The sequence below is a fragment of the Panulirus ornatus genome, chromosome 6 (assembly GCF_036320965.1).
Source record: "Panulirus ornatus isolate Po-2019 chromosome 6, ASM3632096v1, whole genome shotgun sequence".
In the NCBI taxonomy this organism is placed as follows: Eukaryota; Metazoa; Arthropoda; class Malacostraca; order Decapoda; family Palinuridae; genus Panulirus; species Panulirus ornatus.
The window spans coordinates 2,589,194-2,602,058 of NC_092229.1; the positions used below are offsets into that span (position 1 = coordinate 2,589,194).

Consider the following 12,865-nt stretch of genomic DNA (forward strand, 5'->3'; position numbering starts at 1 on the left):
CCCCCGTTAACTGGTTTAATGATATTCCCCCGTTAACTGGTTTAATGATATTTCCTCGTTAACTTGTTCAACTTCATGATATTCCTCCGTGAACTGGTTTAACTTCATCATATTCCTCCGTTAACTGGTCTAACGTCTTCATATTCCTCTGTTAACTGGTTCAACTTCATGATATTCCCGTTAATTGGTTTAACTTCATTATATTCCTCCTTTTCGTTGGCTTACGAGTCTTACAACTATTCCTTCATACGGTCATTCATCACTCCAGCCGTGTGCTCTCATTGTCATCCCTACGTTATCATCACCAGCCATCAAGCAACATCCTTATCTCCTCCGTCCAGTATCCTCCTCCTTCACTTATCCTGAACTTCCGCCATCTTGATGTTTCTCTCTATCCCCTTCACTTGGGGTAACCCGCAAGTCTTCAGTATGCTCCCTTTACCAACGGTTGACATTACGAGGTTCCAATAATGCTCACCACGACCACCCCTTACACTCCTCACCACGTCATTTATCTCCCTCAGATTTCTCGTTCAGACCACACGCTCATTTCATTCGTCTGTGTTCATTCACAGTTACATTAGCAATTGTACTTTTATTTTTTGTTTAACAATTACAAAATATTTCGTACATAGTTCAATAGCGTTTTATCCTTTTTCCAGACCCATGACTTCCTGCTTTTCCACATCTCTCTTCCTTTATCTATTCATCTCTGTATTTCATCATCATCATCTCTTCATCGCTATATCATCTGTGAGCCGATCATCATTGGTCGCACCCGCTCTCTCCACACCACATGTTTACCTGTCACCCACACAACACCTGTGAATCTCTCAGCTTCTATTTCACCTTCTTTATTTCCTTCATTCTATCGCCTAAAGACAGTGGATTTCTTCAGCGCCCCAAGTATTATATGAATTTCCAGCAGTACTCCCTCGGAGGCAACTGAGCGACACGCAGCAGAGGCGCTTTAATAATCTTACTGTCCTCATAACATCAAGTGTATCAGGAATCCAATATGTAACTTTTAAGGTTACTGTCATATGCAAATCATGCGAGGTACACAGGTCTCGCCTTTCCTACTTCTGTCACCGACCTACTATTTCCAACTGAACCAATTTCTATTTCTCCTTTGCCAATTTAACATTTGGATCAACATATATACCCTGACTTTCGTTTCCGCAGGACAAGCTCCAGTAATACCATTAAAAATGTCTTTTACATACCTCATTCATCGATTGTCAGTCCCTATCCCTATGACAGTAACATTCTTACTCCTACGTTTTCCTCATCATGGAAATGGTCTGCCATTTCTGTTTTTACATATAACTACACATTCTTCATGCTTTCTGTTGCAGACCAAATGACTCCTGACGTCGAAGCTCATTGTTTATCTCCCAGTTACTCCATTTACAGTTAGTCAGGCCACTCTTAACCGTATCACGAGTGTCGCTTATTATAAAATATACATGAATCATATTCACACTCCACACTCGACATTCGGTAATCCTAAACACTGTAAATCCTGTATTGTTCTCAGAAATAAAATATGTTCCGATGATCGGCTTTATCAACTCGCTCATATACAAAATGAATGACTAACCCATACAAATGCCATTGGTGGCATATGTACTTTTCTACTGATATTTTTACTCAGTTTTCACTGACAAACGTGAATTAATACGGTATTATGTAATGTAAAAACCCGGGATGATGTAACTCCCGCCACCATAGTTCCTCCATTGTCACAAACATCCTCAAAGGCACCTACCTACCCAGTGGTCTAGTGATGCCTGATTTCCTCTGTAATCCCATGTTTAATGCAATAAGCGCCACCTGCAGACCAGGTAGCTCAACTATTGCAATTTCATGCAAATTGGAAAAACGTTTAAGTTCGTCGTCATTTATTTAACATCCCTGCAGGCTACCCACAGTTCTTATTACCATGATATTGTGTACTGCAGGTCAGGTTGTCAACAGACAATATCATGGATACGAATATTCAGTGAAATAACTTCCTAAATCCAAGGGGAGCCTACGAAGGCTGATGCTGGTCAAATAATAAAATTCATTTCTTTTGTTATTTTGTTGATGTCAGTGTCCGTTGTTGATGTCAGTGTCCGTTGTTGATGTCAGTGTCCGTTGTTGATGTCAGTGTCCGTTGTTGATGTCAGTGCCCGTTGTTGATGTCGGTGCCCGTTGTTGATGTCGGTGCCCGTTCTTGATGTCGGTGCCCGTTCTTGATGTCGGTGCCCGTTGTTGATGTCGGTGCCCGTTGTTGATGTCAGTGCCCGTTGTTGATGTCAGTGCCCGTTGTTGATGTCAGTGCCCGTTGTTGATGTCGGTGCCCGTTGTTGATGTCAGTGTCCGTTGTTGATGTCAGTGCCCGTTGTTGATGTCAGTGCCCGTTGTTGATGTCGGTGCCCGTTGTTGATGTCGGTGCCCGTTGTTGATGTCAGTGCCCGTTGTTGATGTCGGTGCCCGTTGTTGATGTCAGTGCCCGTTGTTGATGTCGGTGCCCGTTGTTGATGTCGGTGCCCGTTGGTGATAACAAAATTCGACAGTTAGTTAAGACAGTGACGTCACTCTGGCCGGGTTATTCCCCTCCAGCACTACGTCAACATGTGGGTGTGTGACTGAGCCTCTGACGCTATGTGAGGACGCAGATATCAGTTGGTCCGACTGGCGGTGTGTAGCGCAACTCCCTCACCTGCTGTTGTAATGTTTCGGTACTTTTCCTGAAGTTGTGGAGTTTGCTGACACAATATCATTAAGGAGAAGATGATATTTCCTGGTACTTAACTTCTCCAGCAAGGTATCATGAACTAGAGGTCCATCCTAGCATGTGAACTCACATTTTCTTTGGTTTAGTCAACTAGCTGGATGATTTCAATCAATTACTGACATGAATATGACTTTTATCCTCGCGGTACTGATATAGATAAATTATCGTGCAAAGTGGGGCAACTACTGATGACCACAGGATTTTCTAGCGATGTTGTGCAGACAGGAAACAGTAGAGACGCTCCAGGTGATCCTGCCCTTCACCATCCACAACAACTGCTCATGTTCATGGTATGCAACCACGCAAGTGTTCACACTCACGCTTCACACATCCAACACCAGGTATCAACTGTATGAAATCCATGCGCCCACACTTACAAAGGAATACAGAGATACAAAGGAATTCAAAAGCCAATATGCCTTTGGGCCTTTCCGAAGCTGTTTGTGAAACTTTCCAGTCGAAAACATTCCCATTTTCTTTGTCTTTTTCCACACCACAAGTCCAATTAACAAGCACCTGAGTGACTTGTACAGCATCATGAGGGGCCACATACCCTCAACAGCACAAATCCAGACATCATGATGTCTGCACCCAGCACCACTGTTGTCCACATCACACACAGAAAAGGTATTCATCTCGACGTTCCTTACAGGTAATCCTGATGACTACAGACGCTTGTTTTCACACAAGCCGCTCGCATCCTAAGTTACCGCCATTAAACAATGAACCGTCTTAGAGGTCGCTACAGGAGCGCTAATGTCTGCCTCATCTCACAGCGACCATTTAGCGGCCACAAGAACTGATGCCGTCGATGTTTCGCGCCATTAAGTTTGTGTTAATGGCCACCAGAGGAGCTCATATCCATGCTTCGTGTCTTCAAGTCAACCTAGCGGGTATCAGAGACGCATATCCTTAAGTTCTGTACCAGGAGTCCGATTAACGACGATAACAGGAAATCGTGAGCGTGCTATTGATCCTCTCTCTCTCTCTCTCTCTCTCTCTCTCTCTCTCTCTCTCTCTCTCTCTCTCTCTCTCTCTCTCTCTCTCTCTCTCTCTCTCTCTCACACACACACACACACACACACACACATACATTAGGGCCTCAAATAAAGATAAACATTATAGGACTGTGTGGATGATAAGATATAACTAGAGCCCAGTACATATAAATGTAACTCTGTAGAAAAAGGTACATAGATATATTACAGACCTCCTGAGTGTGGTTAAGGACAGGTTATTGTGCTACGTTTCTATACCTACTTTCCTCGGTGTATCTAGTCTCGATGGCTAGGTATCATTATTAGCATTATCATTCTTAGTAGTAGTAGTAGTACCATTATCATCATTATTCATTATCATTAGTGGTAGTACAACTACCGGGACAATAAAGTTACGGTCAATGCGTACAGAAACGTAGCCTCTTTACCGTTTTCTCTGTCTCCGTCACGTGAAACACCAGACCAAACAGAGCGATCATAAAGCACTGAGTTACCAGACTGGATGTAGAGGTGTGCCAGCCTTCCAGTCTGCGGTTAACGAACATGCCATCGATCCTGTGCGATAATAACATGACGGACACATAAGGTACAAACATAAACATTACACCCATACGTTAAGACATGTGGCAAGAGATGTGGTCCCACGATCCTTCGTATGTACAAGCAGGTTATCACATATTTACATACATAAACGAACTTCCTGATGTAGGTAAACATAAAAGCTGGTGGAGGAAAAAGTGTACTGTAATCATGAAAAGATACGCGCATCGTCCATCCTTTTTCATGACGTGGATATGAAAGGTTCTACAGTGTTACCAGCGTTCTACTTCATTTTTCTTGGTAACTCTGACATAAAACTCTCCAGGAAAGCTCCTTTTCAAACCCCAAAGCATTGTCTTCCCAGCTGGGTACGTCAAAACAGCGTAATACAACACCTTTGTTTACCATGCGTATGAATATATTCACGAACGTTAACCTCAAAAAAGAATTTAAAAGTCTTATAGATATTTACAGCAAGACACAGATGGTATTGTGTAAGCTTCATGGAAATCAGAATATGATACCCAGTTATATGATAAAAGACAGTCGCCCATTAGAAGGTAATACCTTTTCTCTCAAAATATAACATTAATACGTTGTTTGAATGTTTTCTCACGTGAATGTGATTAGAAAAAAAAATGTTGATTTTAAGAAAAATTGCATATTGGGAGGTATTTTCTGTCCATTTATTAAAGTGTTACATCAAAGGCCCGGGAGAAGATTACATGAGGCGTGTGTGTGTGTATGCTGGAGATGTTAGTCTATGGTACTGAGAGGAATGTACGTAGATGTGTTGATCATCACGAGGACCGGCAGCAGAGGGAGATGTGAAGAGGATATTGGAGTGGAACGTAAACAGAGTAGTCTAAATGGAAGATTATGACCTCGATGGAAGGAGAACACCAAGTAATCATTAACTACTGAAGTGGTAGACGCCGATGAGATGAATGTTATGCGTGAAGGTCATGTGGTGTGATCAAGATTTATCCAAAGGTTCTCAACTCACGAGTTCTTGGCACGTCAGGAGAAGGGAACCGAGGAATCTTTGGCTGTTATTCTTTCTGGACGCCATGAGGCCGGACCGAAGTGTTCGATCGTTATGGACAACTGATGGTGATGATGTCATTCTCCCGAAGGTCACACAACACAGGGAGTGTAGACAGATGTTCTGAGTGTGGGAATGTCTGCGAGAACGAACTTATGTTCTCTGGGATGGTCTTTTCTCTGAGCGATTTGAAGCCTTGTCGAGAAGTCTTGTTTCTGCTGAACACTTGGGTAGATTATGTTTGCGTCTCTGCAGCAATAAGTCAACAGGTAGATAGTAAATGTAGTTACACTCCATCAAAACTGTACGAGAGAATTTCGTATTTACACTTGTGGTTTGTGTAATGACTGTCTTGACTTTGTGTGCCTCTGAAGAAAATGGATGATGGTAAAGAAATTCTTATCGAAACAGTTCTTTGTCTATGGACGATGTGTATTCCTTGACGTCAGACTTCTACCATCATGTGGGATTTTCTAAAACGCGCCCATCTGAAGCTGAGAACAGCAGGTGTAAAATTAGTTGATAATGCGACTCTCATATCCATAATGTTCCCTGGTCACAAAATATAAAAAAAAAATATACTTTCGGAATTGCACTACCATTAGAGTCCTGAAGCCATCAAGACTTGAAGGCTGTCAAGAAAGACTCTGCTCTGATGGTGGAGGTCGTCATCAGTTCTGCAGCATCAGTATATATATATTCTGATAGTGATATGAAGTCTGGGTTGCTTTGCACTTTTTGCTATGAGCAATAACTCAACTTCCCCGAGTTACCTTAGTTTCACGGTTTTTATAACTGATCATAAATGAACTAGTTTATTCTTGATGGTGTCGCAATAACAGAAAAATTGAAATAGTTCATCATAGAGAGAAGGATGAGAACTACATGTTTGATGAGAGATCTGTGCGTTCTGATTAAGTGATGGGAATGGAGGGATTTGTGCGTTCAATTCATGCAACATTACAGCTGATACACGTCAAGTGACAGACAACCAGTGAGGAGTTGTGAGTTATTTTCTGAGGCTGATCGATCAAATGAACACACAGCAGCTACCCAAACATCGTACCTTTCAATACAGTGGAAAGGGTGAAGTTCCTCTGATAGAATGCGTACCCCTCTAACACAGTGAGTGCCCCTCTGATAGAATGCGTACCTCTCTGACAGAGTGCGTGCCCCTCTGATAGAGTGCGTACCCCCTGACAGAGTGTGTGCGTGTGTGGATATTGACTCATACCAATACTTTCCTCTAATAGCACAATTGTAAACAAATGTGTAACATCAAAAACTGGTCATGATATGATGGTTATTATTCAGTGGCCAGTGTAAACACTCATGTGAATGGTTTAAGCAGACTCCAGTCAGATAATCTGCTGGATATTGCTAATAGAAATATTGTATTAGTAAAGCTTGTATTCATCCCTTGTTGTGAGGGTAAATGACCCATAAAAGCATGGTGTGTTTATGTGTGTGTGTGTGTGTGTGTGTGTGTGTGTGTGTGTGTGTGTTCTGTCTATTTTTTAACAGAATATTTGTGAACATGGATCAAAACAACATGAAAGTGTACATGTTTTTTGGGTAAAATATTCTATCAGCAAGAGTTATTTTGCAATGTCATCAATCTAGTTTCATCAAAAACATTTTACCTATTCCACTTTGACTGTGTTTCCCAGGCAAGGAAAAGTATTATGTCTTTCTTCTCTTCCTGATAAACACATACGAACCGCCATTAAAAGAAAATCTGAATTTTTTAAAAAATTTTCAATCTCGTACCCTATATATATATATATATATATATATATATATATATATATATATATATATATATATATATATACATATATATATGTATACAATTTTGATCGCAGTGGTCTCTCTCTCTCTCTCTCTCTCTCTCTCTCTCTCTCTCTCTCTCTCTCTCTCTCTCTCTCTCTCTCTCTCTCTCTACGGTGAGAGCTACGCGCTTCACTCGTAAAATCTTCAGTATTTTCAGAAGATAGTTTTAAGTGAGTACTGGAGGAAAACTTATTTCTGGAGGTACAGACGAGGAAGATCAAACTTAAAATGTGTTTAGTTTCTGCATTTCGTCAACAGACTATCATTCTCTTATCCATATCTACATTTACTCAACTAACCTTACCATCGCTAGGATAATAAATTCTTGTGTTTCATGTTGTTTTCAAGCAGAATCATGAACAAAAGTCGCTTTACATCCCTGGTCGCAGCTGCATCAAACCCAAATGAGATCATGAAACGCTATCTATGTTCGAGATTCCAACTACATTCTTCTGTTAGCATTCATGGTCGTCCGCTGGATCACGTGTTTCGTCTGTAACGCCGCTCATCATAACTTGACCAAAATACACCACATCCGCTACCCTATCATTAATCACGTTCAACAGTCCTTCAAAACACTCACTTATCTCGTTTGCACTGATGACCTTAATGACCCAGGCACTCGACAGGTAATCATCATTAACCACCCTAGTTCCAGAGTCCGGTGCTGTGTAACGCCCAAGCTGTATTCTGATAAGTATTGTGTAATTAGTCATCCCCTCAACCATAGTACTGATACTGAGAAGAACTGATACATTGGTCAGTCCGCACCCAGCTGTGACAAACGCACCGCCTATGTGAAACAACCCCAGTGATATGTCTTTCAAAATTCTCTAATAATATCCATCAAAACTTTGCAATTCAAACTGCGTGAAATATACAATGCAGTTTTTTTTACTTTAACACTGACCTGCATCATGAGCGAAGGCATCACAATGCAGGGTCGAGCGTCCCAGGCTGGTCGAGACGGGGGAACTAGGAAAACTGGGACGCAAATCTTCAGCCAGACTGAGTACTGTCCACAGTGGGATCAGGTGAGGGCAGTCGGAGGCATCAGCGACATGAAGGCCTCCCAGCGGCAGAACTCGTCCTGCGTCACTACAAGATGTCGAGCGATTCTTACACGTCACACATGATCGGTCTGTGACCTCAATGGTGCATTTAAGACCTGCTTTACCACCCACTCTCCTAGCAGGAGATGACGCCTGCACCATAACAGGAGCCACCGTCATATAATACTACTGAACAGTAGACGGTGATCTGGGAGGCTCGGCTGGGATGTACATCTGAGCATCTTGCTTTTCATACCGACCACTGGACGAAGAGTGAGTTTGATAAGTCGATCTCAACTGTAAAGGCAGGAGGAACACAGTGCTGGAGACCCTACAATACTAGGCATCTCCAGTAATATATCCACGAGCGAGGTGTGGTGTGGTATGGTGTGGTGTGGTGTGGTGTGTGGTGTGGTATGGTGTGGTGTGGTCTGGTGTGGTGTGGTTTGGTGTGGTGTGGTATGGTGTGGTGTGGTGTGGTCTGGTGTGGTGTGGTGTAGTATGGTAGGGCCTCTGGGGATGGTTGTGAGCAATACAGCTCGAGAGAACTTGATGAAAATCGACGGACGGCTCAGACAAACAGGACGTGAAAACTGTAGTAGATATCCATTTGCCTATTCGTCCGGCTCATGGTTATTCCCGCTGCCGACACAGGCAGGTGCAAGACAGACGACCCATCAGCACAATGATAGTAGTGACTCAGGGACTAACCCTGGCACACCTCGGAGTCGAGGTCCCGTACTGACCTACCCCCTAAGGGAGGGTGAAATATTGACCCTACAGAGAGCCTCTGGGGCACGATGAGTCGGGAGTGGCCACCAGGAAAGTAACGTTGTTGCTAAGCTGATGAAATCAGCTTAAGCGGTGGTGCAGAGTGGTGATCCGCCCTTACTTCAGGACAGGATACATAATTCCCACGTTTTAGAGGAGACTTAATCCTCTGTCATCACGCACTGTGCTGCAGGTTTCATCGCCCTGACTGAGGCGGTAGGACTGAGGTGGGAGGTACAATCTTACTATGAGGAATTTCAATTTGGTGACAGACAAGTCTCCAGCAGCTTGCAGAATACCCTACAGACGCCTAATTCTTTGCAAACATCAGTAAAATATTCTCCGATGTTTTGGTAAACGGTTGAGAAACGAAGGAATTACATGGCTTTGTGTGGGATCGTTCTTAACACTGGTCACAGTCGTGACGTCAAGATCGTAAAAGAAAACGTCCAGTCGTCTCTGAATAAATGAGTAGGTGGGTGGGTGGGTACCTCCTTACCCGCGAGGGATGAAATAACTCAAGAATACGGTGAATTTTGAATGGCGATGATTGAATGAGTAGATGAATGAAGAGACGAATAAGGATATGGATGAGTAGATGAATGAGAGAGGAAGAAAGGGGCAATGAGTAGATGGGGAGGATAGAGAAGGGACAATGAAGAGTCAGATGAGTAAGATAGCGGTGAGGGAAGCTTGTGGGTTATGGGCGTAATGAATGAAATGAGGAATGAACGAAAAGTCAGGCAAACAATGGAGGAAAGAGAGAGCACCTGATGAGGGTCAGAAAGGTGCTGGAAGCGGATTAAGCGGCACTTAGAGAGAACTGATTGTGAAGAGTCGGACGAGGGTGAATCATGGCGCAAGACAGGGAGGGGTTGAGGATGTGGACGATGGTGCGAAAGGGGCGAAAGCATGACTGAATGAGCAAAAGAGTGGAAGAGGATAAAGGGGTGAGTAAGACAGGAGGAGAGAGCTAAGGACTGGATAGGGAGGATGGAATATATTAACGGTAAGGCAACAAAGGATAAATGAATAAATGGAGGGAAAGTAAATCTCTTATCGTTCTGTTCAGTGATTTTTCCTAAAGATTTCTTATCAGCCATTTCCCCGCCCCCGCCAGCACCGTTCCCTACTGACTGACACATTCCCGGTCGATCATATCAGAAAAAAAAGTCAAAGTTTTAGAAACGTTGACCTTTCATGATACAGTTAAGATACTCGAAGTGAACAAGTATGTGACACACTCCTGACCTCAACGTGTTTTTCTGTGTTCATACAAAGTTTTCTTTCAGTCAATTTCACCAAATGATGTTCACCTCCAGGTTAGACTACAGCATAACTATATGATGATGGTCCAGATCATTTCCACAACACCAATGACGAATCATTGATGTATCAATACGTCACAGTTCAATTTCCCATTCGTTCCGTTATCACAAATTTTGAATCGACTTTTCTCGATACAGATATACTTGCTTATACAAGCAGTTATTTGATCTATACACCCTACCCTGAGCCAGGGACTCAGTCTATCGACCAAACGCAGGTTTTGCTTGGATACGGAAACATAGTCCACAAACAACAGCGGTCGTTAGCGACGTGGTCTTTCATTATGGAACGGTCGTCATCATAGCGTCATTATCATGATAATTACTATTGTTATCATTATCATTATCAGTAGTAATTTACGTACATTGATTTGCAAAACTTCTCATCTACTGAGTCAATGAATGTTACATCCCTTGCTAAGTTGCCTACTGGGCAATTTTCATTCTGTTCTACCGCTATCATTTTGCCCAACAGAATAACATATCTTCTTTCATCTAAAATCCCTGTATAACAAAAGCAGAAATATGTCAAAATTGTTAAAAGTGAAAGAATATTGAGCCACTAGGAAATACCATGCCACTGACGACCGCTGTTGCTTGTGAACTATGCCTTCGTGGAAAAAAATCTATATAATAAAAACATCAACACCTGAATGAGGGTTCACGGAGCAAGTCTTGATGTGGCTTCATGAGGGATGCGAACTAACACAAGAACTGACGAGGGAGTAAAGTGACTGACGGAACCTGGTGATCTGCAATGGACCTCGTACTGACACCTCAAAGATCAAGGTTTGTTCTCGTAATTGGCCTGAAATCTTACAAGTATTAGATACCAATTACTTGATCAATGCAAAGTCATAATGGAAATGAATGATGACGTTTGAAGGAGGCGCAGAGGCAATGCTGGAAAGCGATGGTGTTTCAAGAGATGGTCAGTCAGTGACCTTAGCCCCGGTTGTTCATGGATTACAAAACCCTATACACAGACCTACGGACGGGCCACATACCATCCTCGCATCCTCAGTGTGGAGCGAGCGACATATCTGTGTCTTAAGCCTGGAACGTAAAGCAGATGAGGACATAAAAGACACATATACATTGAAAATTGTGGAAACTGAGGGGTACTTACGCGTGACTCCCCGTTCCAAATCCTCGTAGTAGGAGCAGCGGGCGAGGTCCCCGAGCACGGGCGAGGGCAGGCGGTCCAAGGGCGTCACTCTCCGCAGCCGTGACGTGATGGCTGAGACGTCTCCCTCGCTCCGCTCCTCCGGCCTGCGGACATACCATACAACACGCTCAGGGTGTGGCTCACTGGTGGCAGGTAGTGGGGAGGAGGAGGGGACACCTCCAAAGAAGGAGCGAGAAAGGGGACACAGCTCCTGGGGGCAAGTAGGGGTAGATGGAGAAGGGCCGTCGGTCGAATGAATACGAAAGGTCTTTGAGGGAGAAGCCTGGAAAGACTGAAGAGTTCAGCGAAGGTCTGAGAGGTGAGGTGGTGAAAGGGTGTAATATCTGGAAAGAATAACTACATAAGATCGGATAAAGATATGAGAAATGTAATGAGACAGAAGTGTGAGGTACAACTTTAGAGAAGAAACTGACGGGAGGAAGACGAAACACAGTAACAGAGGGAGGACTGCCAGACAGAGTCAAGAGGAAGGTGTTGGAGCAGCAGCAGGAGGAGTAAGACAGCTGGAAGCTGGACTCAAGAAGACAATTGTAGAAAACAGACTGATGGCTGTGAGCTCTGTGGACAATCCAGTTTGTGTAGTTTGGGTAAGCCATACAAAATTCCTGGCCTGGAACCAAAGGAAAATGTTACGAATGAAGATTTGAAGGTAAGAGCCGAGAGAGAGAGAGAGAGAGAGAGAGAGAGAGAGAGAGAGAGAGAGAGAGAGAGAGAGAGAGAGAGAGTAGGGAGGGGAGCCTCAAAGGTCTGGGTGAGTAAGAGGTTGTTACGTTGTCCCAGGCAGGAGGGAGATCTAGAAGGCTAGAGTGAAGAAATGGAAGTCTGGAGGGCGTAGTTAGGAGGATGGTCTCCAGGGTACGTGGGAGGAAAGGTCTACATTGGAGACAAGAATGGAAGAGTCAGCACAGAAAAGACGAAGATAGAGTCGTTGGTTGGTGGGTGGGCAGGTTAACGAGGTCGGTCAGGAAGACAACGTGGAAAGTTGATGAGGCCAAAATTGTGTAAACGCTAATGACGCCAGACTAATATTCACCTAAGCAAAACCGAGTCTTGATATCACTCACAGATAACAAACATCATCAACAGTTTGTGGTAATCACGCCTTACACGGAGTGGTGGCGAGCAGGTAATTTGATTAAAGTCATTATATGAAAAGAGTATTAGGGAAGAGCATAGAACACACACACACACACACACACATATATATATATATATATATATATATATATATATATATATATATATATGGCTCGGGTAAATGAGGCTGCAATCGTATGCAAGTCCATTATCAAAGTTTAATAATGAGTTCATCATAGGAAAATAT

General features: G+C 43.2%; 1 protein-coding gene across 1 annotated transcript in view; it reads right to left on the reverse strand.

The window, feature by feature from the left end:
- Nucleotides 1–12,865, reverse strand: part of Epac (Exchange protein directly activated by cAMP) — a 396,150-nt gene that overhangs the window by 227,820 nt on the left and 155,465 nt on the right. The window contains exon 2 of the mRNA XM_071662355.1: nt 11,482–11,624. Coding sequence (XP_071518456.1) covers nt 11,482–11,624 — 143 coding nt within the window. The remainder of the gene's footprint in view (nt 1–11,481; nt 11,625–12,865) is intronic.